Below are 27,449 nucleotides of genomic sequence, written 5' to 3' on the forward strand. Positions count from 1 at the left end.
TTCTGGGGCGAACGGGGCATGAATATGTGATTGTGTTGTGGATTCTGCATGCTGCTGGATTTGTTGAAAATTTCCTCTGCAGATGTGGCGGAATAATTCGCAGCGGGGAAAAATACACAAACAGACATAAAGGTAAGCCTCTCAACTTGTTCCTGCTATTATTTCGTGTTGTTTATACATCCTGCGAACGCACTTGGCGAGATTCAAGGAGCAACAAGAAAAATCCCACAGGTGTTACCTTAACGCGTACAATTTCCCAGAAGCTCTGCTTGGATTTACTAGGATATGCACAGAGAATGGTTCTCTTTGTGCCTATATTTGTTTGCAATAAACATGAATGCGTATTTGCGTCTTTATTTAATATTTCATCATCAATGGATTTAATCTTTAATCCTCGTGAGCAATTTAGCTGGAAATTCGAAACACATGAGTAGCTTCGTCCCTTTCAACCATCCCCCGAAACTTTTCGACTCGGGGGGCGGCGTCGGGAGGATTGCATTGGCCAAACTGGTACACATTTATTAATGGCCGGTAATTACGACGCTATTCACAGGGTTGTGACCAGCCTCGGCGTCCCAGCGCGTCGTGCTTTATTTTTAATTACTCGAGCGTGATATTAATACGCTATCGCAATACGCCACGGCTCGGGTTTCGGATTAGGGGTTGTAGCTGAGGGATGTCTATCCGCTGATACCGATAGACATCAGTCCGGTTGAGGAGACCTATTTGAACAAACAATCACGAGAGTTAATCTCACCAGCTGCTCTCAACTTGAGCACATTTCGGCATCTGTTAAAACATCTGTGTTTGTGTTTATAGTGACGTACAGTTTATACAAATTTCAATTAATGCGCACTTAATTAGTTGGTTATTGTCCATACTAAAAAGAACGCCCTAAATTATTCAACGCATTCTTCCCTTGAAATGTCAACTAAATAAAAGTTGAATATTTCCGGCTGGTTTTATACGCATTAAATATTTATCCATATATACTTAATTATGAATAAGGTGGAGACGTTGGGCGAACCTTGACATAAATTATTCTGAACAAACGTGAGATCTAAAGTAAATAGTTTCGGAGTGGCTGCTGCTTTGTTTGCAGAAGAAGAATGAGAACTGTGAATATTTGTGTAAGGTATTCGGGATTATTATTGCAAAATTTCATTGATCAAAACGCGTTTGTTAGTTTTAAATATTATGACCAACTCCGCTATATTTAAAATAGACGGGCATGTCTACTCAGATAAAATATCTCAATATCGGAAGATGTGATTTGAGAGGTTGTCATCTTTCAAAATTCCGAGTACACTGGCTGCTTGAATATTGATTTCGGAAAGCGATAGAAACCAGCCAATGTGATATATTTCCAAGTGAAATATTATTTACGAAATGGAACATTTTTGCGCTGCTGATATTTATTTATGCATGGAAGTGCAAAAGATCTAATTGCTTGTTTGGTGGAAATACATTAATTTCACAGATAATTGAACAATTTTCTGCTCGACACAACGCCTGTAAACTCCTGTTTCCCGCTTGTTTTAATACACATACTTTTGAATTCCAAGCCTCTGTTGTAGTATCCTTTGTGTATGACAACACTGCAAGTGCTGGATGGCAAATGTGGGTCAAGTGCTTTTAAATCTTGAAGCAATTTAGCTGGGATTTTGGGGTAAATAATCGAAACGGTTTACAATTTATTGTGCCAGGCCCGCTTGTACATTTGAGGGAGGAGTATGCGCTCCGGGGTAGTACTTTGTGCTCAACAAGTGGATGGGCGAATGAGTGAACACGAACAATGAAACGGTCAATAAATTTTTGATTATGACATATTGTTGAAGCAATAAATTTTATTCTTGTATTTGCACATTGTCAACAAAATCAATAATAAGTGCATGTCAAAAATGGTCTGCGCTTCTTTGGTTATTATTATGGTACCTCCATTAAAAAATTAATTATTTATACGCTGTATTCGGTTTGTTCAGGTAATGCATTAATATTTTATTAAACCAAGAATTCCTTAGATTTTTCGCAATTTGCGATGTACAGTATTATATCGTCTTTTTTATAATACTTTGTTAACAGATTAGTCCAATTATTTTCCTATTGCAATTCTCACGTGGAAATTATTTTCATTCAAACACATTGTTCGGAAAATCAGAAGGCAACGTCATTGCGCGCAGTGCGACACAACTTATGCAAATGGAATTTCCTCTTTTAATTAATTTTAAGTAAGTGCTACTGAAGTCTATTGCGTGCAGGCGAGGAGTCGCAGACATGTAAATGGAAGCGTAAAGCGGCGAAGGCGGTTGCTCCGTTTGCATACCCAGGATTTCAGGTGGAGTTTGTACGCGAATGGCGGATAAAGGGAGGAAAACGCGCTATTATAGCCTTGAGTCGCTGGTGACATTCAATCTTGTCGAATTGCACGCCTGCACGCCACCTTCGCGGTGTTAGCGGTTTAATAAAATTGTAATGTTATAGTGGAGCACAAGTGGCTGCTAGGAATTTACAACAGAATTTAGTTAATTAATCAGTACTGTGTTGAAAATCCTACTCCATATTGATTTTCATTTGATTCCTGATTGTTGATTTGTTGCTTCATCCCCTTTGCTTTCGTGCGTCAATTTGATCTCGCACAAACAGACCAGAATTAAAATTATTGATCGGCCATCCCGAGTGCTGCTTGCGCAGCTGTTATATGAGAAGAATGAGTGTGCGGATGGCGTAACCGAATCTTTGCTGAAACAAGGTTGCAGCATACACATGTCTGTCCTATGTCAAGGCACAGCAAAAAAGATGCTTAGCATTTTCTACAACTCATCAGTACCATGTCAACGTCAGTCTCCGCAAAGTTTTCCAAACATGCGATATCGAGATGCGTGATAAACACATGAAGTTAAATGAGGATTTTTGCTTCGTTATATAAATTTCCCTTGGTACAAATACTTAATAATTGCGAATAAGAGATAACTGTTGCTCTATAATACTCAACGCAATTTAATTTACAAATTTTATACGAAATGTGTCTAGACTGGAAGCACTTAAAATGCGTGAGTTGAAGAAAAGAATAAAAAAAGAAGGTAATAGACTTGATTTGACGTTTAATCTATGCGAACGTAGAGCCATAAAGTTGTCGATTTGTGCTTTTTTTAAACCAATTAAAAACCATTATGAACCACTTTTGTATGAAATCTGTGTTTATCTGCACTCTTTTCCCTATCTATTTGAATTTCAAATTAAAAAAAGTTTTCTTGATAACCTGAAACATTTAACTAATTAACATAAATTTGGTGTACTAATTTAAACCAATAATATCAATATGTAGGAAGGATTTAAATTCTCGCATTTAAATTATTTTTGACCTAATAACACTAGGTACCTCTGTAGATGCCCTAGTATATTCGATACTATTTTTATGTGAATCTTAACACCTATATATGCCAAATATAATCTGTAAGCCAATCAACAATTAATAATCTGGCGTTGCTCTTTCTTCTTTCAACCTTTTTCCGTGAGCCGGTAATGAATGAGTGCACTTCAAGCACACTCAGAGTGATGTCGACTTGACATCGTTTATCGTTGTTACTATCAAGGATGCTTTAATGATTCGTCACTTACCCCTTTGAAAATAAATTATGAAAAATAATGAACAAAATCAACTAACAACGGACTTATCCACAATATAGTTTGAGAAGCGCCACTAGAGAACTAGGTTACTGTGTTCAGAATAGAGATAACCATGTAATCCTATTGTTACGTCGTTGCATGTCGATGTCGTCATGACACTTGTTTGATCTGTATTGGCAAAGTACGAACAATGTTCAATCGCAATGCACAATGCAATAAACTGGAGAATTAGATATTTTACCAAAGACTGATAAATATATCTTTTTATATAATTTTTTGTGGCGCAGATGGCAAACAAGGGATGTTGTGTACATCATTTATACACGAGCTGAATCGGAAACAAAGAAAGAGGGACGGAAATGAAAGCTAAAGGTTTGCGACTGGACAGTTAGACGACTCAGGGAAGACTGAGCTCATGGCGCACTGCGCGCCCGCTTTTTATTTCCGAATGCCCGCACGAAGTGGGCATGTGGGCGGATATCGTTGACGAGTGTGCCTTTTCACAACGGCAAATAAAAATGCCGAGGGGTCTCTAATTTTTGCAAGGCTCATAATTAACAAATATATTAATTTTAATAAATATACACCGCAGAAAGTTTTTTCATTTTAAATATTTCACTATGTTTTTTACTTTATTTATTTTTATCTGACGCTATTCTCCATTTACGTTAGTGCCTACAATATTAGCTTTTGCAACATTTGCCCCGTCGCCTAATGGTGTTTGTGTGTAATGAGTCCTAAACGACCGGCGCAAACAAACGACGGACCCTCATACTCAATACACGATCCCATTCCAACAATATTCTTTCATTCCTTTTGATCAAAAGATATATAAACTTTATCGTAAAGTAGTTTATATTTTACGACGTTTGAACAACTTACTTTTGCATGCACGTTAAGTCTTCATACATCCACGCTGTGACTAACATTCTCGTTTATATTCATGACCATAATTTCGGCCGTAACTCGTCGGATTTGGCGACTACTCCAGGGATTTTATTGTTGTCACTCGGTGTATTCTCGCTTATAGGCCTTGCTAAGGTCGCACTTCCTCGGAGTCCTTTGGGAAGCTTGTTGAAAGTTATTATACGATATAATGCTTCGATGCTCTGGCGTTCGACCGAAAGTCATGTCAACGATGTATGTGGTCTTCGAGGAGACATGAACTAAATTTAAACGCTCTTAAAATTTGATAGGAGCATTAAATTTTCTCAAGTACCACGCATTAACAATAATGAGTCTCATTTAGTGTTTGCTCTTTTATGTTGCAGAATTCTTAATATTTTTCACAAGAACCGTTTGAGGTAAAAGACCAAGATGAGTTTCTTTAGTTCGTTGCAAGAGTACGTGAGCAACAGCGTCGCTGGATTAACTCTAAGTCCCAAGAGGTAAGCAGAAAGATCACTTTATGAAGAAACTTGTCATCATTCATGAATACGTTGTGCGGTTGCCTGTTGTTTCTGTGAGATATTTGTGGTTAAATGTAGCAGTAGTATCATTCATTCTAATTCGGTGCTCTGCCGGGAATCAATTTCCACACACGCAGATTTTCTTTAAGTAGAAACGACACTGGCAGCGGTAGTGGCTCTGGAGCAGAGTCACCAACACCATCTACAGTACGCAGTTCTTCTGGAGACAGCAACACACCGGGGTTTCCAAAAGTTTTGCCGGCCCCGGGTGCCAGTCCACTTGTACAAAGTCGTCGCAGCACGTTGGATAGTCTCGTACCGGCACCCCCAGTGAGGCGGACAGCGTCTTTCAGACAGAAATCGCCAAAGGCCACGCCCGACCATCTAAAACGCACATTCTGCTGCCGCCGTTTATCGTGGCCGGATATCGATCATCAGGTGGTTTCTGGGTGAGTTCTTGCCAGCAAGACACACTTGATACAAGGTTCGGTACACGGTCGGCAAAGTTGTATTTTTATTGCTTTAACAGAGTCCAAGAAGTAGACAGCTCGTACTTTGAGAGCTTCACAGCACTCTCCTGGAAGCAGGAGAATCAACGGCAAGCTATTAAAAAAATGGCAGAGAAAGCGGCGATGGAGGCGCACGTGATGGAATCCGAATTTGGCATCACGCCCATTGACTGCTGCCTCTCTCAAACAGAGCGCGAAAAACTCTACATTGAAATGTTGTACACGATTGCCAACACGGTGAGCGTTAGCTTCGCCTCCTCTTTTCCTCTCTTAGGAATAAGCACTTTGCGGGTGGTAGACAGTACTCATAAAAGCACAAATTGACCCTTACTCATTCGCGTGGGTTGTCGGAACTATCCGACCCGCCTCATAATATCGATATTGAACTTTTCCTTGCAATTCAGGTAGGGGCACCAGCGCCTGGGGGACAATACGCTCATTACAAGGAGGACCTTTATTTGTATGGCCAGCAGGCATTCGACGTGCCACCTGATCGACACTATCGCATGTTGCACCTGGCAGGAGAGGAAAAGCCGCCTATCGTTGTGCTCAGCGTTGTGGTCCTGGACGCCGAAGGACTCGAAGCTAAAGACGCAAACGGTAATTCAAACATTTCACATTTGCTGAAACTCTATTATTATTTTTACATTTATTTTATTTCTCACTGCACCTTAATACTAATAGATCCATGTAAAATTAATATAAATAATACTAGCAAAATCGGTGTGACCGGGTTCAACGAAACTGAAATATAATTATGCAAGTATTCACATAATATTTTTGTAAGTGAAGACTAACCTGATTTATTATCACGCAACTTCATAAAAACAGTCTCTTGCAATGTGGTCGAAATTTCATTATAGGTATAATCAATGCACTCGATCGGTCCCCATATGTAGTTGTCAACAAATAGTTCTAAGGTATTGGTTAATATATACTCATCTCTATCCAGTGAATATCTACAAATACAAGTAAATAAATATTTAAAAATATTGATTAGTCATACTGCAATACAGATTTTCCGACGAAGGAGAATAGAATGGTATACGGGCGTAGGTAAAATTTTCATTGTTGTCATATTTCATTTTACTACTATTTTCAGTCTCATGCAAAGTATATATCTGAATATTTTCTGCTTTGGTCCGTTGCTCTTCGCTCATTTTTTTGCATGAATTTTCTTCATTATATTCATCTAATGGACAGCATTTAGGATATGCTAAAAACTGACCCTACAATGACAAAATTGTCTGATTTATAACAAATTAGTCAGCATGAATAGCATCATACCAAATAGTTTGTTTCCTCTGTAAAATACACAGCATTTTGATCTATTAAAACTTGAGATACTATATTGCTGGTGTCGTTAATAATCCCAATGCTTTGAAAATCTGTGAAATAAAATGTTGACGGAGTCTTCAAAATTATTTGTCGGCCTCGGTAAACCATCTCATTGATGCAGGCCGTATTTCCATTATCAAATTGCAAGTGAACAAACAAATCCTTGGGTGTGGCAGGATCAATTCCAATGAAACATAACTTCTCTCGATTCGTCATCTTTTCATTATAGTATAACAACTGTGTTATTAGAACGGTTTCCGAATCCCAAAGAAAAATTTCTCGACTCGTTAATTGCTTGTATTGAAATATGCCATTAAGCGGGCGTATTAAATCAGTTTCTGCATTGTTCTGTGAAAATAATGGTTATGATTGAATTAATTAATGAATTAAACTAACATTTTTTACCTGTGTAGATACGAGGGTTATTTCCAAAAATAGCGCAAAAACGCCTCCTATTTTCATTTTGTTATGGAATATAAATACTTTCAAAACACTAATTGTCAAAATTGACAAAAACACTAAAACGCTAAAAAGAGATTTACTAGTCAATCTCGTATACAAATGAATTGTAGACTGTACAGATAAAGCTATAAACTCAGCGACAACATAGATAACACTAATCTAAGGTAAACAGAACTTATAAATTTCTGGAAATTAATTTATAAAAATATGAGACACGGATTGCCAAATACAAATTACCGATAACACGGATAGTAACTCGATTCGTCATCTTTTCATTATAGTATAACAACTGTGTTATTAGAACGGTTTCCGAATCCCAAAGAAAAATTTCTCGACTCGTTAATTGCTTGTATTGAAATATGCCATTAAGCGGGCGTATTAAATCAGTTTCTGCATTGTTCTGTGAAAATAATGGTTATGATTGAATTAATTAATGAATTAAACTAACATTTTTTACCTGTGTAGATACGAGGGTTATTTCCAAAAATAGCGCAAAAACGCCGCCTATTTTCATTTTGTTATTGAATATGAATACTTTCAAAACACTAATTGCTAAAAAGAGATTTACTAGTCAATCTCGTATACAAATGAATTGTAGACTGTACAGATAGAGATATAAAGTCAGCGACAACATAGATAACACTAATCTAAGGTAAACAGAACTTATAAATTTCTGGAAATTAATTTATAAAAATATGAGACACGGATTGCCAAATACAAATTACCGATAACACGGATAGTAAAGAAAAAGATGAAGATGAATACGTTCGCGCGCCACCTTTGTCCTCATCTAAACACACATACACGCGTTCCTTTACTATGTCTTCTCCATCTTCCGTACTCCCATCAAGACACGCTAATTTTAAATCGGGGTAATTGGGAGTGATCAAACGCAAATTCATCAATACAGTTATATTATCCTCTTCATCCATAATGAATCTACAATGCATATTCGATGTTGCATACGTGAAATGTTTTTTTAATCTTGTCATACCTTGTACATTGCAGTGGAGAATAGAACGGTTCGTAGAAGGGTTCAAATGGGTCAGTATTGTATGATTCGTTTTTCACTTCATGGATTGGAATTCGTTGCATTTCCCGGAATGTTCCTGTTGCGATAGTGTCACTATTGACAGAATAACTATCAAATGGAGAACATTTTGGGTAAAAAAACCTAGGTTTTCCGTTATGATATAGCTAAAGAATAAAATGATTAATAATTAAAATAAAATAAATAAATAATTCTTACCGCCATCATTGTATCGGTGGCATGGTCAGGCAAATCATGCTTGTCAGTATCAGTAATTTTTACCGATGTTTTTATTTTATTGTCATCGTTTACTATCACCAACTCGTCAAAACTAAAAATATTGAATTGGGGAGAGTCTGGCACTTTCAAGATAATATTTTCTCCATAGTATTTCCGTTTGTTGATATGTGCATCTTTTTCATCAGAAAGCTCGAGATCAACCAAGGTATTATTTACTAACTTAGCTTTGAACCACTTGTTATGACGTTCTAAGACATTTTTCCAATATATATTAGAATAGGTAAATTGCGTAACTAAGATCGTGCGAGAATCAAGAAGGAATATTGGACCACTAGTCAATCGCTTTGATGAAAATGTGCCATTTAATGGTTTGCGAAGTACACTCTGAGACATTGAGAAATTGTTGTAAGAGCAAAGTTATCAAAAGTCATCAAAACTTACGTCGCCGTACGATGTGGTGTCGGTAATAATTGATAATATTATTAGTACAAGTGAAAAACCTCGTAACAACATTTTTTGTTGATATACTTCAATGCTTCAATACGCGAGAGCAACTGAAATATTTGTTTAATATATTAAGCATATTTGAAATGTTGTTATGTTCTGAGAATCGAGGAGATATCTTATCTGATTCAATAAAAATATAAATAGATATTATCGATAGTAATTACTTTATTTTAGACATAGAAATAAACTTAAAAGTAGTAATACTGTCGGTGTAGCCGTCGGTGCTAAAATCAAAACGACACATTAAAAACTGTTTTCATTTCTAAAGCAATTAATATTACCGGACGATGAAAATAAATTAAAAATATCTGTTTTATTCATATCCACATCCATATCTGATAAGCATACGTACACAGCTTCATGAAAAACATGATTTTTATCTGGATAAAAATCCAGACAATGTGCTTGTGGTCTTTTTACATCATCAACCAAAATTTCCAGGTTGCTCAACAAAATAAATTTGTCTTCGCTATCGAGTTTTACTCGTATATTTTTCTGACTGCAATTTATTGGATAATAAAAGGGCTCATAGATAATATCCTTAGTCTTTAATCCTTCATCATCATACTGAGTTCCACGATTTTTGTAAAGTGGGACTCGTTCCACACTACCCGTGACAGCTTCATGTTTGCTAGCACAATTCCAATCAGATTCTTTTTTCAAGTAACTCTTGAGTGGACAACATTTGGGATATACAAATAAGGTTTGATTATCCTATAAAAATCAAACAATTATAAATACAAATAATTTATGGATAGTTCATAAAAACTTTTCACTTGCCTTAGGAGAGAAAAAATGATCTTTTTCTGGCAAATCTAAAAGATCGTTAGCGTCTATAGATACAGCAGCTTTTATCTCATTCTTATCGTTAACGATTGCAATGGCTGATAAATGCCTTGCATCATACTGGCTGTTTTCCTGGACTTGTAAATACATATTCAAACCTAGGTATAAATTAGCTAACAACTGAGCGTTTGTTGAATTCATGAACGTCAGGTCAACGAATTCAGTTCTGTTATCGCCTCGACGAAGAATACCTTTGAACCACTTGTTATGTCTATTTATAGAGTTCTTAAATTTACCATTGTCGTATGAGAATTGTGTTACTAGTATTGTTGTGTAGTCAATGAGGAACACAGGCCCAGATTTTAGTCGTTTTGATTGCAAAGTTCCATTCAAAGGTTTACGCAAATGACACTACATAAAATAAAATACTTAATTACATATTTTTTCTTATTCCATGTTCACGATGTGAACTTGAACTTGCCTGAACAGACGAGATGAGAGAATAACACACGCACAGAAAAATAACTTGTAAATACCGACTTTCCATTATTTTACCTTGTCTGACGTAATTTTTTTTCGTCTAATATAATCCGGTTCCTTGCTTGATGGCACCTGTGATTAATTATCACTTATGTTTACAGACACAGCCTTGGTTTAAAATACATCAATATTTATGTACAACTTTTATTTAATAAGAATTAATAATTCAATACTGTATATGTTTGGTTATTTGCTGAGATATTTCACACTGCACTTGTATGATTAGTTTCAATTGTTTTTAAAATTTCCTAGCTTAATAATCAATTCGGCGAATAATTTAAATATAGCGTGGAGGTCGCGTGCGACGCTACTTGTTGTGAGGCCGCCAACGAAATGAGCAGCTCGGACGTCGACGTGCGTTGTTTAAACACGTATGTGTTATTGGTGTCGATTGCCACCAACGTAAGCGTAGATATTTAGAGAAATTCAATCTGGAACCGGTAAACATTGAATCATTGTCAGATAGATACGAAGTATCATACGATTAACAATTCTTGTGTAGGATTGCTGGAATTCCCAAAATAACTTGCTCTCTTAATTTTATTAATTTATAAAACAGTTTGAGCACCGGTATTGGCGCTGCTACTCGCACGTGATTATCGTATGATGAATCATTGTGGTTCCCATGGGTTGACCAATAATTTGATATATTTTTTGTATTATTTGAAACGTCAGAATGCGGTTAGCGACTTTTGTTTCTCCTTTTTTTGCATGTCGTCATTTCACATCCGTTCAGCGATAAAGTACATCACATTACCAGTATTTCATAGCGTCATTCTTTGATTGCAATAAATGTTGAGACTCTAAATTGACGTGATGATTGGCAGTTGCACTTGTTTAACATTTTAAAATAGAATATAAATTAGAGCATGACGTTCCATTTATACAGAACTCATCACACTAAATGCTGAAATAAACATACTAGAAATTTTAAGAATCTTCAATCATCTGGAGTCAGCATGATTTTGCTCATATTTTTTTATTTCGTTTGATAAATTACGTCAAAGGTTGTGCGCTTGCAATAACAAAGTTAGAGAGTATTTCTAAGCTGACTAATGTATATTTATGATCATCATTAAATCTGTTTTTCTTTCCTTCCGAGGAAAAGGTAAAAAACAGGAAAAGTTACATAAATCAAAACAGTCAAGAAGAAGCCTCAAGGCGCTCCTAATTAAACTTGGCGATTCTGGAGCAAATCGTAAAAGTTACAACCAATATATTTTACTAATTTTTAAAACAACCATTCTCAATATTTAAAAAAATTGTTGTGTTAATTTGGTTCATAGGGTTTAGCGATCCATATTGTATGTTGGGCATTCAACCTGTGGCTGCGCCATCCTCCCCACAGCCGCCCGCGCCCCCAACACTTTCGGCACGAACTCTCTCCGATGTCTGCGAAACGACAAATCAAATCAACTTAGGCAATCATGAGAAGCTACGAAAACACCATAGCTTTAAGCTGAGCTTTAAGAGAAAGGATGGTAGGGTTCGGGAACAGCGAGATTCAATTGGTACCGCTCTCCCGGCCAAATTTATCAGAGCAACGTCTGTCAAACCGCACACTCTCAATCCACGATGGAATGAAAAATTTCGATTGTAAGACTTGAAATAAAACTAACCAAATCGGTTAAAAATTTGTTGAAAAAATGCGAAATTGCTTGTTCTAGTGATATCGATGATATCAATAATGATACCCTACATCTGGATATCTGGGATCATGATGACGAAAGTTCGGTTTTGGAAGCAGTTAGCAAGCTTAACGAAGTCCGCGGGGTTCGTGGCTTGGGCCGATTCTTCAAACAGGTGTGTCAGTCGGCGCGCCAAAGCTCCCAGGACGACTTCCTCGGCTGCGTAAATATCCCATTACAGGACATTCCGTCCACTGGCTTGGAGGGTTGGTTTACATTGGAGGCACGTTCTCAGCGGAGTAGCGTGCAGGGTCGAATTCGACTTAAAATGTGGCTTTCAACGAGAGAAAATCGTGGATGCGCAGATGATGATAATTGGACGGAACTGATGCAGCATGAAGCATTATACGCCGCATTTGTTGACTACGAGCTGCGAAATTGGAGCCGCGAGACGTGGACATGGAGCGGCGACTTGCCAGGACCTGCATTGACCATACTACATCAACACGCAGTGCAGGGTGACTTGAGCGAGCTGCAGACGGCAATGGCCAGATTTGTTGGAGCATCGAGGACGTATTTGAAAACTTCCTTAGATCCCAAGTGGATGTTGCAATTGCTTACTGAAGTGGAACATGCATGGGGTACGAGTAATCTCACCCGCGAAGAAGAGATGTGGTTGGCAGAAAGTTTTAATGCTATGCTCGGTGAGCAAACTTCCCAGATTTTAAGTGGGCCACATTAATTGTGTGTAATTTATAGAACGATGGTTGCATCAGTTGAGGCATCATCGGCAATTGTTTCCTGCATTACATGCACCGTCTCTAGCTAGATTGGAGTACCTACTTAGATGTTTAGCTCATCTATCAACAATGGTTACTAACACATTTACTAAAACAACGGTATAAATGTGTTGATTATGTTTTATTTTTGCGTAGAAAGCTTTTTGGAAATGTTGTCCGTTTAACAAGGAAATTCGAGGTGAAATTGTTGCGGCAATTAGAAAAGGTACGCCTGAATGGTTTGCACTAATGAAAAACTCCATCCTCACTCCCAACGAGTACGACGCGTCTTTTATCGATTTCTGCTCGGAGATATATTATCATCTGCATCACGGACTCTCGCATTATCATCCGTTGTTTGAGGGGTATGCCATGAGCATGTACCTTACAATTACTCAAGCACTAATAAACTATTTCCATTTTTAGCACAAATGGCATACCATACTTCAGTGTTGTGTTCAAACAACTCGACAAACTAATGTCCGATGAGGTAGTGGCATTTCTGAATCAGCAGGAGTCGTCCGGCGCAGGCTATATGAGACTCATTTTTTCGGTCTATCTAGAAGTCAAAGATCTGGCTGCTTTCAATCAAAACCTGCCCTCGGGTGGTGACCATAAGTTGTTACTTCCCAAGTGTCACGAATGGTTTGAACCCTCGGTGAGCTGTTGGTTAGCATTATGTAAAGGAAAAGCACTGCAGAGGGTAAGAGCAGCCGTTGAAATGCAGAAAATTTGCGACGGCGAGAAATTAGTTAAACACAACTCGTCGGCCGTAGACGTTGTTGCAATGTTCTGCCAACTTCGGGACTTCTGGCGGTCCCTTCAATGGCCTAGGGCACAATCCATTCCACTGTTGTCACAGCTTCTAGACTGTATTTGTTCGGCAGCTTTACTATACGCGGATATTATTTACCAAGCGCTGACAGAGAGTGGATATTTTGAAAAACTCGGCCCATTCAAAGTGACTGATGATATGTGTATTGCGGTCAACAATATGGAATATGTATTTAAATTTATATCACTTCTAGCTAATTATTTCGACTTTCTGACACTGGAAACGGTCGCGATAGATAACCAATTTATAGTGTTAACTAACCAACTAGAGAATTGTTTGGGCCAATTACAACTCAGAATACTGGATATCCTACAGAAAGTGGGACCACTGATGCAAGATTCTCTCAAGAAAACCATGTTCCATTTAGCGTGGTCTCCCGACTCCTTGCCGATTAACGAAGCAATGGAGCCATTGTTTGAGTATCTTCACTACCATTTGCAGGCTTTAAACATTGCTCTCCTACCACAAAATTTCCAAAGAGTTTTGCCCGAGGTATGGGAGTATTCCTTAGCCGAACTAAATGTGCAAATGGACGGCAACACAAGTGGGGAAGAAATCCCGCCCAATTTTCATGAACGCTTGCATGTTGCACTGGAAATGATGGTGTCGTTCTTTCATGCAGATGGGCAGGGCCTTTCAATGGAAGTTCTGCACTCTGAAAATTATTATCACGTTGAGCAACGCCTTCAATACCATCGAACAGATACCGAAACTTTGATTGAGAAGTTCTACAGTCAACGCCTTCATGATCAGCTTACAACTGGATGCACGCAATATGGCGCACTTGCTGTTAGAGCCTACTTCAACCATGACTCATTATGTGTTGAGGTAGACATTAAAACAATAATATACTGGAATTTAAAACTTTTAATTTTTATTGCTCAGGTCCTCCAGGCCCGAGATGTTATTCCATTGGATCCCAACGGATTCAGCGACCCATTCGTAATCATTGAACTATTACCCACTCGTGTATTTCCACATTGCAACGAGCAACAAACAAACGTTCACAAGAAAACGCTGCATCCAATATTTGATGAGTGTTTTGAGTTCAGCGTAACGTTAGAGCAATGTCGTTCGCCTGGCGCAATGATTGCGTTCACAGTAATGGATCATGATGTTTTAACCGCCAACGATTTTGCGGGGGAAGCTTTTCTCTCTCTGGGGACTATTCCCGGAGTTGCAGACAACAGCCTGGGAGTGGATAACTTCCATGGTTTGAAACCCGTTGATCTCATACTGATGCAACAACATCAAAGAAGTAAGAAACATTTCAATAACAAGTATCTCCGCACTCACTCTGTTTGTTTGCTTCCTTTGCAGATCAACCAATACTTCAAATCTTAGATTTCAGGACAACCGATCGATATGCACAGGATTTTGTCCGAAAACAAAAACTACGATTTGCCAATTAACTAATTCGGCAGAATTAAAAACAAAACGACCAACAAATGTATTTCCTACTGCGTGTTGCATTTTTGCTTCTTTTTCACAACTGTTGTATAATTTCCAAAATTAACGAGCACTAAATGTTCTTTCTTACTACATAGCAGCACCTAGGTGAGACATTTTTAAATTTCATTGCTTTTCTAACGAGCAACTAAAGTATCAATTACTTATCGTTGGTTAGCGCGTAAATCGTGTAATCGTGTGCTCTTATAACTGAGATAACTTTTCTATGACAAGTCAGTATGCATATAAAAATATATATATTTCAAATATACTAACATATAAATTTCGTCATGAAAAGGATGCTTCATTTGGACAAAATCACGAAAATACTGACAATCTAAAGGTACGTGCTAAGTGTATAATTGTTTTCCAAGAATATAATGTAATATTACGTGAAGATAATTATATTTATAATATAGGATTAGATGTTCCCCGCAAAACGATAACATTTTACACACTCTAATTCATTCGCACCAGACTCAAACAGAAACATATCGAATAACATAATGTACTCGGCGCACGCCAAATGAACTGTAATCCTAGATATCTTATGACATCTTTCTACAATTATATTTTATACTGGTGTACTATTCTAACATCCTGTAAATATCAATCAAAATCGGCATCCATCCACAAAACAAAACAAAGTAAATATACGTTTTACTTGATTATTTTCAACAAATGCTTCAACTATGAAATCATTCCTCAAAGAGCTTAATGTACTGAATGTCAATTCGAATCAAAATATGTATTGTATTCTTAAATGTGATAATCATAAATATTGTTATTATACTGCAAAATCAATATAACCTTTACCTATTCTGTAAGACAGATATAAATCTAAGAAATTGTTTTTATTATATTTTCCACTTATCAACCATTTCCTTTATGTTTCGATCCAACACATTTTTGTGGTGGCTTCAAAAATTCTGTAGTTAAACTTTATCACAATAAAGCAGGAATCCCCAACGTATGCAGAGTCTGGTTATAGTCACTCGCTCATAGATATCGCAACGGATCAGGGAACAGAAACATAACTACATAAAGAACACCACATGAGAGTTAATTAATTAAAAATATTCTACCACAAAAAGTCCAACATGACGCACAATGTGTCAGTCCAAAAAAATTGATTTTGTTTTGTATGTTGCGTAATCTAGATGATTTAAAATAACAAATAATACACATTCAGTAATAGCTAGCGTTGAAAAACAAACGCAGAAGCGTCATGAAAACCAACTGTTGTTATATTCAATTTCCTGTATTTCCCATTCAGAACAGCTATGCAGTAGTCAACCATTACCATATCTCATACAGATTACGATGGCATCCCGTCTATGGAACCAAATTACCAGTATAAAATATCTTAAGCATGTAAGTGATCCTCTGCCCCTACGGTGGTTCGGTTGTCCTAAAACATATTTTCGACTTTGCAGGGAACCCTTAGGACATATTCATCTGTCAAACGACAATCGTTCGGCTTTCGCACCTCGCACGAATCTGGCATACGCAATCTAAGCGGAAGCAAAGATTTGTCATCGAACATTCAATCAACACCCCAGGGACGACGCTTCGTTCGCAATGCGCCCGGACCCATGAAACCGTCGGAGGCTGCTCTGCGCCCTTCGCTACGCTACCGTATAGCGCATGGAGCAAAGCTAGTTTCGAAAAATGCACAAAACGCTTTTAACACTACAAGAGCCTCCGCAGAGTACTTTCTCAGGGACGGTTCAGAGACCGTACCCGATGAGCAGCATATTGCATCGCTGAAGCGTGAGTACGTGAGGCGACAAACCCTGGCACGTTTCCAACCACAAGCCATGACTCCGTTCTGCAGTAAGGAGACACAGAGCTACGAGAGGGAGGATGTTCACCCAACCAGGTTCGCAGTAAATAAAATTCCTAGGCGACATATGTCTACAACTGCTGACAATATAAGCATTGCGCCTCAGGAAATAACGATTACCAAAAAAGCATCAGACACTGTATCGGTACATTCCGAGACACCGTCGACTTCTGAATCCACGGGTTCTGCGGGTTCTGCGGGTTCTGTGGGCTCTACGAGTTCTGCGGATACAACCGCCGCTCCTAATCAGAAGCTAAGCGATAAAATAATGGCAGCGGGTCCACCAAAAGCTCACGTTGGTTACAACTTTACACAATTAACATCTGTGCGGCCTTTTTCAACGTTTTCACGCCCAGTTGATGAACAGGGACCCACGACATTAACACAAACGCGTGGTTTGATCAGAAAAAGTTGCGACGACGATGATTGTAGACCGAATAAATGTGCGCCAAAAATTAAACTGACTCACAAGGATTGCTCGAAGCGTAAAATAAAGAAACGGTATACTGACAAAGACACGTACAAGCATCATGGTCGATGGGACAAGTGTGAATGTTGTCCGGAAATGCTTCCTTGCGACCAGACCACTTGCACTTACGTTTACCCATTTCCCTGTCCATGCGACAAGTTTCCGGGTATGTGTCCCATCGATTGCCCGCCCCCATGCGAGAATCCTCCACCTTACAAAGTACCTTTATGCCGACCACCCAAATGCCCGGTGTATCAAAAGCACGTTGAATGCACTGCGGGCTGCAACCCAAAATCATGCATATACGTAGAGCCAAAACAACTTCGACCACTACCCAAAAGCGACTGCCCTTGTGTCGAACCGTTTGTTCCACAAATAATGCCAAAACTGAAATTTGTCAAGAAACACGCATATCAGTGTCTTGAGGAAAAATGCCCAGTCTTTTGTACGGAACGAGTTGATGGAGTTGTGCCACCCAAGAAGCTGCCCCCAATTATCCCTGGTGATTGCCCATGTGTTGAACGGAATATTACAGATGTACCACCGTTAAGACGACTCAACATGCAAGCATATCAAAAGGTCAAGGAATGCAAACCTGATAAATGTACAGAAATTGAACAACCTAAGTGTATTGAACGAAGGACTCTACCAGAAATTAAAAGCGACTGCGTGTGCATCGAACCGAAACCATTGAAGCCGGTCAAATTGGTACGCCTTCCGCCTATCTGTGTATGCCCTGATCCACCAGATCCTAAGTGTTACCCGGAAAAATGCCCCCTGCGGGCTGATGAAGTCTGCAAATGGAAGTACCCCAAGCAGAAGCTAAAGAACTTCTGGTGTCCCAATTGCAAGATACCCAAGAACAAATGCAAGTGGTGCAATTGCCACTCACGGGGCCAGAAAAGCTGTCATAAGCGAAGAATGAGTACAATGGCATCAATGAAAGGCCAAATCCTAGCAAGCAACCAACAAAGTTCTACTGGTGAGTTTGATACAACATGAATTGCTTTACCATGTATCTAAAATTGAGGGTAATTTTGCAGTAGAAAATACCGCGTCCTGCAGTTTATCTGGATCGTTGGGCCAACGGCGTGGGTTCCATGCTACTGTCACAGTAGCTAGACACAAGAAGCATCCTTCTGAAAAGCTTGCCAAGAAGCTAAAATGCAAAAAGAAGAAGTGTCCGAAAGTTTGCGGGGCAGTTTGTTGCGAGCCGCCGGCGAGGAAGGACTGCAAATTTCACTTGGAGCCACTCTGCTGCAAAGTTAAGAGATCTCCATACCCGGCCTTTTCGGAATATGGAGAGTTCAGCGAACTACTTACTTGCGAATGCAGCCATACCATGCCTTATTTGCAACCAAATATGCAAGTAGTTGTAGATACTTTAGGCAAACAGATTCAAAAGCAGCCGTTACCTAAATGGAAAATCGTTGACCCAGTCCCAGAAGAGCATTGCGTCCTAAACGATTTGTGCCGAAGCAAGGGACACACTTATACTTGTGAAACCTTCCACAAGGGTGAGACAGTTCCAATAACCCAGTACGAGTGCTACAGCCCGCATCGATTACCATGCTGTGAACGCGATCAAATTTGCGATTTCAAATTCCGACCCAGCGAGCGTAGATGTGATGGTATTAAAAAGGAACGCGAATTCTACCGTTGTGAATGCGCCTGCCCACGACCCAAGAAATGTAAGAAGTCAAAGCGCTATAAGCTTGATACAGTCTATTCCAAAATCCGGAAACGCACTAACACACGTGGCTACAGCACCATGAGTAGTGTGCAGGGCGGCAGTTTCCTGAACCGCGATGCCAGTGCTCTTCCATCTACAAGCACTCAAGTAGCTGGTTTCCATAACACTGCTGTGGTTATGAAACGTAGGAAACCACGTGGTGGTGGACACACCAAATGCCGTCCGCAGTGTCCCTTCAAATGCAAGCGAAAGATAAAATGTGGTCGCCCGATGTGCAAGGAAAAGTTTCCTATGTATGCGCGTAGAAAGAAGGGCCCTAAAATGGATGCTGCTATCTCTAGAAAGTTGAAGGATCATTTTAAGAGAACCATTGAATGTTCCAGTGCCCGCGGTAGGAAACGTATGCTTGTAGCTCAAGCCAAATGTGCCGCCAGAAGGATCGGCATGAAATTGGTACCAGATCGCAAGCGAGTATGCAAACTCAAAAGTAGGTGCAATCTGGATGGTATTAAAGCTGATGGTAAATGCGGTCCTATGCCAGAATGCGTGAGACCCAAGAATGTATGCTGCGCATGTGACCCGCGTTACGAGGTGGACGAGTGCCGGAAAAAGAAATGGGTGGCTGACTGTTGTGAAATGCCTTATCGAATGACGGGGCCTGAATTTCGCTCAATGCAGCCAGATTGTTGCAAAATGCCACTTCCCATATGCAATCGCGATTGCATGCGGGTACGGGCTACCTGCGACAAGGAATACATTCCATGCTGCGTCATTGAATCACCGTTCCCGGCATTTAGCGATTGCCATCCACCGTTCAAGCGCATAATACACAACGAGTGCCAGATACAGGACATAATGGCGGAGAAATCTGCAGTAAAAATTGATAACATGCTTGCTGGCTCTGCGCTGAGACGGAAGTTTTGCACAGCCACAAAGGCGGCAACCATGCCGGTGATAGCGGAAGAGCGTGAAGTTAGCGCTAAGAACGAATCTATCTTAGACAAAGTTATATCGTTGTTCAACGAGAAGACACAGAGCAAAGGACTGCATGAGCCGGTCGACTGCAAGTGCAGTAAATGTGTATCAAAGAAGGAAGCAAGCGTGCGGGAAATTAAACCGGACTTGAGTAGGAATATTCAGACTGCTCTGCCGCGCAACAATGGCGACATTGACAATATTCCCGAGCTGTTGTTCAGCAAAGACGACATTTTCAAGCAGGTAAACAGTGAGAATCTAATTTCGTTGGCGCCCCAAGCGATGACTCCTCTGGAAAAGGTAAAGTGCTTTTTATTCAACAAAGCTAACAAAGTAACCAACGCTGCGGCGCCTCCTCTAAACTTGCCTGTAGATGGATTTGAGTATTTCGTAAGCTCGCCTTCAAAACACAACCACCTGAAGACTACGCCTGACGGTATCAAGTCATCTCGCAGTTATTCTACGTCAAAGGCGGCCGAAGAAGAATTGTACGAGGATGTAACTGACTCGGTCGACGAGGAGACTAAGAAGATTGCAGAGGAACAATTAAAGAAAGTGTTACCGCCTCGCAATGTGGTGACCTTAAGTAACACTACTGATTTGGTCTACCTGCTTGAAGATGGTAAGAATACTATCAATCTTACTCCCAAAAAATGCAACGGAGAAAAAGTTAAGGTTATTCCGCATCCCATCTGCACTCACATAATGCTAGACTCTGGAGAACTACTGCTAGAGAATGAGTATCAATTGATGAAAACCATCTTGCCGTTAAAAAATCGCATTTATTTACCCTATGGAATGTCACACGAAGAGTATACGGCATTAGGTAAGTAATAATATTAAATATAACGTGGAGAATTTATGTTCCTATTTACAGAACAACGAAATATTAAATCTGTCCAAGAAGAGCTGGAGAAGATGTTAGTAGAAAAAGAAAACTCTTGAAGAAGCACAGCAATGCATGAGTATGCGGTTCCATGCACGAGTGGTAGGGTAGTTTGGAGAGACATTAAAAATTGTTTAATTACATCGTAGAGCACAATAACACCCAACATCAACTATATAAGTGCTGCAATTTCTAATGTGTCTCTGTATACCTTACACTATATGCCATCGTAATAAAGATCATAGCTCCATATAAATAAACTGCTTATTGAATGATGTCGAACAATTAATTAATGAGTGCTGTTAGTTGAGGGAATTATTGACCTACATGGGAAGCGACAAGTTAAGTGGCTATTATCGATACTCAATAAACAAATACAACAACTTGTGATAACAAATGTTGTTGTTTGTATACATAATGTCATGATGCACTAGTTTACTTATGGCTGAGATTTGTCGCTTTGGGTAATGAGCGCTAAATTTATGAATGATAAATCTAAAAGGTGTCCAAAATGCAAAGTTAATTAAAATTCAACACAAACTAAACACATCAAACAAGATCCTCGTGTTCCACGCATGTAGATCATGAACGCCATGTGTTTTGTTGAGGAAAGTTGTCCCGTGATAAGATTACGCGATAAATTTTAAAATTTATTGTGTGCGACGCGCGCGATGACAACACAATAACAACACGGTTCCCAGCAGTAGTACAGCCGTGCTTGTTCCCGTTTAAAACGCGCATCTATACTTAAATTAGTAGTAAAATTAATTTTCAAGAGTGACAATGAAAAGTTAAAGTTTCATTTAATTTAATTTAAGAAACATCATTTCAAGAATTGCATTTAGTAGTCATAACAATGAAGGAGGTAACAAAGAGTAAGTTGTTGATTTAAACCAATTATAGTAAACCTCTTAAGGAAGAATAACGTTTAGCTAAAAAACCATGGTTTACAACCCGCGACGTCTTGTGGTATATGGTGTTCTCTGGTTTTGCAATAAACTACATGCTCCGCATCAATTTGAACATTGCCATCGTATCGATGGTACCTGCAAAACCCCCGAAAGCGGGTCACCTGAGCAGCGAATGTCTTGTACCAACAACAAATACCAACACATCGAAAAATGGCACGCTGACGACTGTAATTTTCAAGCTCGAAAAATGGACGGTTTTCGCAATGTGTTTAATTTTTACAATTGCAGCCAAGCGTGTATAGCGCGCCTCCCGATCATTCGGAGCATTTTAACTGGGACGAGTACGAGCAGTCCCTGATTCTCGGTTCGTACTTTTGGCTATACTGGTTGACCCAGCTTCCAGGTGGAATACTGGCCCAAAAGTACGGCACCAAAATCGTATTTGGTCTATCGAATCTCGCAGGTTGTCTGCTTTGCTTTGTCATGCCGATTGCATCGCACTGGGGACCCAATTATTTGATATTCGTGCGAATTCTGCAGGGTTTTGTGACTGTGAGTGCATTTTATAGCGCTGCTCTACCAAAAACATTCTGGGACACAAAAACGACTGTAAAATCCCGGAATGTAAAAGCAAATAAGCTCGGTATATTGTTCATTGATTTTCGATTTTTGAGCTTTTTGCTTCGCGTATCACTACTGGAACACCCAAAGTTTCAACGCGCAGTTGAGCGCTAGAAAACATTTGAGTTTTTACAATTTCCACACTAACACATATTTTACAGAATGCACTTTTTCATGTATTGTTTTAGGGATTTTCCTGGCCATCAATGCATAATATGACAGCGAGATGGATTCCACCAAACGAAAGAAGCAAATTTGTTACGGCGTATTTAGGTAATTGTTTTAATATTAATAATTATTATGCAATAAAGCCCGGTAAGTGTTCTTTGTAATAAATTTCAACGTAACATGTCGGTACAACATTACCATATAAAACTTTATTCATTAAACTTCCATTCGAGCGTGTGATGCAAAATCACAGCGTAAATGAAATCAAAATTAAATTTAATAATTATCGCGTTTTAGGACAACAAGGCTAAATAAATTAAAAGCAATTTTAATTGATTTACAACGTTATACATGATATTTTTCATGTTAATGCAAATATTTGATTCTCTGTCGTCAAGCAATGAGAATGTTATCTTTACAAAAATATACACTTCAAAACTACAGTCTTATTTTAATTTAGACTAATTTAAATGAAGCACCAAACTTTTCGATGTCGGAGAAAAAATGCAAAATAAAAAAAATGCGGAAACTTAGTGCAAGATGATAAATTATAGCTTCACGTCGAGAGCAGAAGGCAAAAAATGCTCGCAGCGCACAAATCGAAATCGATAAATCATTTCCAAAGTAGGAAATGAATTTTTACCGGATGCACATCTTAACAACTGTGTACACATGCTGCAAATATTATATATAGATCTAATTAATACCTAGGTAGAGCTTATCAAGTTATCTGTTTTAATTGACTTATTTAATGATGTTGGCATTAACTCCTGCAATGAAGTTTAAATACCTGTTTCTGTTATTTGTACTGGAAAATTGGTTTGATTGGTTTTAATTAACCAGCGTTTAACTCGCTTAATACCGCTAATCTTCGCAGGGAGTTCGCTCGGCGCCGGGCTGACATTTCCGATGTGCGGCTACATCATCGCAAATTACGGCTGGGAGCTAGTTTTTCACGTGTGCGGCATAATCGGTTGTGTGTGGTACGTCTTCTGGCACCTTCTCGTCTTCGACACGCCGGCCGAGCATCCAAGAATCAGTAATTCGGAGAAAGAATTCATACAGAAAAGCCTCGGACGCAGCGTTTCAACGGAAAAGGTAATCAATTTCTTTTGTTTATTCTGAATTAATCCAAAACACGCGTTGGCGTTAATTTGTTTGAAAGCCAAGCAGCTAATTATTTATCGTCGTTAAATTTTAATGATTTAATTTAAAACATAATAACTAAATACAATTTTTACTATATTATTTTATAATATGATATAAATTGTTGTTAAAAATACGAGTACAACGACGAGTTCAGTCGAGTTCAAGTTTGTTTTGCTCCAGTTCTAGTACTCAGGATTAATCGTATTGTTATCTAAAGGTACTTGTCTAGTCAATCTAATCAAAATTACAAATTCCTATTGATTCTCAGAAATATACGATGGCGTAATATACTAAGAATTCAATCATTAAGCAATTTAGTTTTTATAACGATGAAAAAGGAATTCGTCCATTGCACTTGAAGTTTGACGTCAAGCAGCGTTTCGAGATTAGTTGCAATTATTGGAATTAGTCATGTTTTTGTTTGCACGAAATCAAGTGTTAAGACTATCGCCCAAATAATCTTGATGGAATAACACGCTCAAATTGAAAATGAAAGAAAGGAAGGGGCGTTTTTAGGTGTTTTTACTTCAAGTGCAATGACTTGAAATAAGTTTTCCACATGCTTCATTTGCACGAGATGTATTGTCGCAACTGCAATAAATCCACAGACAAATATATAGTGATAATATTCTGGAAAGTGATCATCCGTGTACCTCACAGTTGCGCCACTATTATACTAATATAATTGATGAGCAGCTATTAATAAATTCCGACGAGACGCACGGGGATTTGACGTGTGCCGAAATGAATTTACAGCGAGAACAATGCAACGTGCGATGTCACGCCATACAATGCCGCTTACCGTGCTTCTCTCCACGACAGATGATGAGGATTTTCGTTCATCGCAATGCAAACACAACAAAAACAAGCGAAAGCACTAGAATAGCATCGGCTGTTAGAGAAAAACAAAAATCAAATCAAACTATAATTGATATGTAAATTTTCGCATATTTAATTAATTCCATTAATAATTACATTCAAGGTATACTAATATGTATTTTAGGTACACGTAATTGATTCCCATTGATGGATTTAGATTGATTGACTCAATTTAGAGGCATTAGTTCATGAATGCATAATATAATCAATCATATCGTAATAAACCTCATGATGCTGTTTGAGTGAGATAAAAGCCACTAAGGCATCATGCTTTTAAAACATCATTTTATTACCTAATGCTAATCTAAAAGCAATTTTTCCGAATTAGAAATTTATTGGTTAATTTAAAAAGCTTTCCGCTTCTGATTTATTGATTTATTAATTGCAGGTATACAAATGGGCTTATCGGGCTTTATTTCCGTCCTTCCCGGATTCATCTCGCCGACGATTGTGGGAGTCCTGACGAACAACAACGTAAGTTTTTTTTGCTTTACGCCTGCTTAATATGTTGGATGCGTTTCGCTTTTACTATTCTTTTATCTTTCCCTGATCGAATTACCTACTAAAATCGTGCGTGAGAGTCAAACTTTTTCGCGGTTGCCAAAGTTTTTTTTATTCTCTGCTTTCCCACAGAAAACTTTTTCATTAGAAAATAGAATGCGATATCACCCAATTTTCTTTATGTAAATTAGAAAAACTTTATCGCAAATTCCTGAAACATTGCAAACGTTCAGCTTTTGAGCTCAAATCTCGAATAGGATCAATGTATATTTAATGACTACTGACCGACCACTAGCAGAACTCAACTGAGCTTTTGACCGCTACCAAAAGCTTTACGTCGAAAATGTCGAACCACTAGAGCCAACTCGGGGTATTCGTCTTTTGTTAAGAACACCAAAGAATTGAGCAAATACAGTATGATTTAAATCACAATAGATAAAGCTGAAAACAGTTTAGAAGCAAGTTTTTGTACGATACATTTTAAACTTGAAACATTCTCTGCTAGTAAGCCCGTTTTATAAAGCCGGTAAAGGATCTTGCGGTCAAAGTTCGAAACGCGTATTTATCAAGCCATGTAATCCACTGTACAGCCCCAGGATTGATATTGCCGGTTTGACCTTTCCTATTCATCGACTATTCAATCTGTGCCATGTAGAATACGAGATGAGGTGATGCAGGTTGGTTGCGCAATCCTCTCGTTGTTCCAACTGCATATCTACAATCGGAAAAGTTTAAACTTGAAATTCCTTTCAGAATTTTACTTTTTTCTCAAATTTCATGCTGCGTGCATGTTATTTAGAATGTTGCATGCATTAGTGTTCAGTTGCAGAGTAATTACGACGATGCTTTGTCCTTGCGATGCAGAAACAGGAAATGTGGTTGACAAAGCGTTTAGAAAATTGAAAACCACGCGCACAATTTGACGTGAAATCCAATACAAAATACCAGCGGTGAAAAGAACAATTCACAATTAAATTTAGCTCGCATATATGTTTTTGTTCCAATCTTTACGAAAAAAAATGCAGGACCACAACAAAACGCAAACAAAAAGCACAAGTTGACAAAAACCGCAAAACTTATGTCTTGACTGCGCCAACATGTGACAAGGCAGCTTGTATTTTCTTAAACAACTTTTTACACACGAGCTTTCTAAACACATATCAATCTGCGAGATGTTTTTGCGTGATCGTGCGACTCGTCGGTTCAAGTACCGCTTATCAAACCGTCACTCACTTTCGCCAGAAGCAAAACAAAGCAAGAAGTTTATTTCTCCAGAGGCAGATGTTTTTTTATGGAAGCCAATCAATCCATCACCAACAGCAAATTTTATTTTATCATTCCATAAACAATCATGATTCGTAGCTGAATAAATCCATAAATGCTTACAAGTAGTGCATTTGAAAGCTTTTCACAAAATGCGCATTGAATTTTTATGGATGTTTACAGCAAACAGTCGGACAATGGCAAAAAGTCTTTTTCATCGCGGCAGGGATGCTAATAGTGCCGGCAATCACCTACGTGTTGTTCGCCAAATCCGAGCTGCAGGAGTGGAACGACCCTCTAGACGAGCGCAAGCTGAAAATCATCCAGGCTGAACTGGAAGGTCTGCGAGTCGACGGTGAAGCGGACGACCGCGATCGAGGGAATACTACATCAAAGGAAATCAAACATCAAGAGGCTACTGCTGAGCAAGAGAATCGATAGTCTACGCACAGAAGAACAATTTCACTCACACACATGTAAAAATAGGTAGAAAACAATAAGATGTTAATTTTGGTAATCAAATTAAAACGATAATCATTGTTCCACACGTTGTGAAATTAGTCTTCTTACTTGTTACCCTGATAACTAATTAGTGCCACGTTTCTTATTATACCAATTTATTTGTTAAACTATAGGGGTGCCATGACCAAAGTACGTTCTTGTGGCTTTTGTAATTAGAGCAAACAAAAACGTCCAACTGGTCCAGCATTCAAGCACAAATTCAATCGATGTCGAGCTTGTTATTCGATCGGTATCCAATGGATTTAGTTGAGTTCTAATTTACCATTAACGAGACAAAAGTGTTCACGTTTTGGCTTCAGTTCTAGAAATAATTAGGATTAGATTTCTATAAAATAGGTTTCATCAAGGACCTAGTTCGACATGTGAAATGAACCGAATGCTCTCCAAGAATTTCAACTACATCGGACCGAAATTGACTTGAATACTT

At 38.6% G+C, this 27,449-nt stretch overlaps 5 protein-coding genes across 9 annotated transcripts; 3 read left to right on the forward strand and 2 right to left on the reverse strand.

Annotated features, from left to right (window-relative positions):
- Window positions 1-112: 112 nt before the first annotated feature.
- Window positions 113-15,987, forward strand: unc-13-4A (BAI1 associated protein 3). 2 transcript variants are annotated; one of them, XM_065304435.1, is made up of 12 exons: window positions 113-132; window positions 4,899-5,015; window positions 5,189-5,485; window positions 5,566-5,782; window positions 5,950-6,145; window positions 11,735-12,044; window positions 12,116-12,780; window positions 12,836-12,948; window positions 13,012-13,220; window positions 13,282-14,518; window positions 14,576-14,948; window positions 15,011-15,987. In XM_065304435.1, exons 2-12 carry the CDS (start codon window positions 4,945-4,947, stop codon window positions 15,100-15,102), a joined length of 3,780 nt encoding a protein of 1,259 aa, XP_065160507.1. In that variant the 5' UTR covers window positions 113-132; window positions 4,899-4,944; the 3' UTR covers window positions 15,103-15,987. The 2 variants fall into 2 exon arrangements, with proteins under 2 accessions (XP_065160507.1, XP_065160506.1); XM_065304434.1 differs by lacking the exon at window positions 113-132 and having other exon boundaries at window positions 4,897-5,015; window positions 5,174-5,485.
- LOC135793464 (uncharacterized) lies at window positions 4,263-7,594 on the reverse strand. Of its 3 annotated transcripts, XR_010548635.1 has the most exons (6): window positions 7,289-7,594; window positions 6,833-7,231; window positions 6,560-6,774; window positions 6,344-6,504; window positions 4,510-6,289; window positions 4,263-4,440 (listed from the first exon to the last, which is right to left on the reverse strand). XR_010548635.1 is itself a non-coding variant. In XM_065304438.1 (5 exons), the coding sequence occupies exons 1-5, from the start codon at window positions 7,343-7,345 to the stop codon at window positions 6,207-6,209; spliced, it is 915 nt and encodes a 304-aa protein (XP_065160510.1). In that variant the 5' UTR covers window positions 7,346-7,594; the 3' UTR covers window positions 6,180-6,206. The 3 variants fall into 3 exon arrangements, 1 of the variants encoding a protein (XP_065160510.1); XR_010548636.1 differs by lacking the exon at window positions 4,263-4,440 and having other exon boundaries at window positions 6,180-6,289; window positions 7,280-7,594; XM_065304438.1 differs by lacking the exon at window positions 4,263-4,440 and having other exon boundaries at window positions 6,180-6,289.
- LOC135793463 (uncharacterized) lies at window positions 7,895-10,824 on the reverse strand. The gene is made up of 7 exons (XM_065304437.1): window positions 10,390-10,824; window positions 9,903-10,319; window positions 9,404-9,836; window positions 9,057-9,346; window positions 8,595-8,999; window positions 8,340-8,542; window positions 7,895-8,284 (listed from the first exon to the last, which is right to left on the reverse strand). Exons 1-4 carry the CDS (start codon window positions 10,453-10,455, stop codon window positions 9,288-9,290), a joined length of 975 nt encoding a protein of 324 aa, XP_065160509.1. The 5' UTR covers window positions 10,456-10,824; the 3' UTR covers window positions 7,895-8,284; window positions 8,340-8,542; window positions 8,595-8,999; window positions 9,057-9,287.
- Window positions 15,988-16,389: 402 nt separating the features above from the next.
- Window positions 16,390-21,283, forward strand: LOC135793768 (uncharacterized). Of its 2 annotated transcripts, none has more exons than XM_065304850.1 (4): window positions 16,390-16,513; window positions 16,576-18,436; window positions 18,498-20,948; window positions 21,000-21,283. In XM_065304850.1, the coding sequence occupies exons 1-4, from the start codon at window positions 16,463-16,465 to the stop codon at window positions 21,065-21,067; spliced, it is 4,431 nt and encodes a 1,476-aa protein (XP_065160922.1). In that variant the 5' UTR covers window positions 16,390-16,462; the 3' UTR covers window positions 21,068-21,283. The 2 variants fall into 2 exon arrangements, with proteins under 2 accessions (XP_065160922.1, XP_065160924.1); XM_065304852.1 differs by lacking the exon at window positions 21,000-21,283 and having other exon boundaries at window positions 18,498-20,422; window positions 20,496-20,662.
- Window positions 21,284-21,645: 362 nt separating this feature from the next.
- On the forward strand, window positions 21,646-27,057 carry LOC135794786 (sialin-like). The gene is made up of 8 exons (XM_065306179.1): window positions 21,646-21,883; window positions 21,941-22,146; window positions 22,208-22,471; window positions 22,729-22,813; window positions 23,586-23,806; window positions 25,065-25,074; window positions 25,125-25,210; window positions 26,684-27,057. Exons 1-8 carry the CDS (start codon window positions 21,865-21,867, stop codon window positions 26,939-26,941), a joined length of 1,149 nt encoding a protein of 382 aa, XP_065162251.1. The 5' UTR covers window positions 21,646-21,864; the 3' UTR covers window positions 26,942-27,057.
- Window positions 27,058-27,449: the final 392 nt, after the last annotated feature.

The sequence above is a fragment of the Atheta coriaria genome, unplaced genomic scaffold, assembly GCF_025399875.1.
Source record: "Atheta coriaria isolate IRGN ID8LTWV9N9 unplaced genomic scaffold, Caltech_Dcor_3.1 hic_scaffold_6_pilon, whole genome shotgun sequence".
Classification (NCBI taxonomy): domain Eukaryota; kingdom Metazoa; phylum Arthropoda; class Insecta; order Coleoptera; family Staphylinidae; genus Dalotia; species Dalotia coriaria.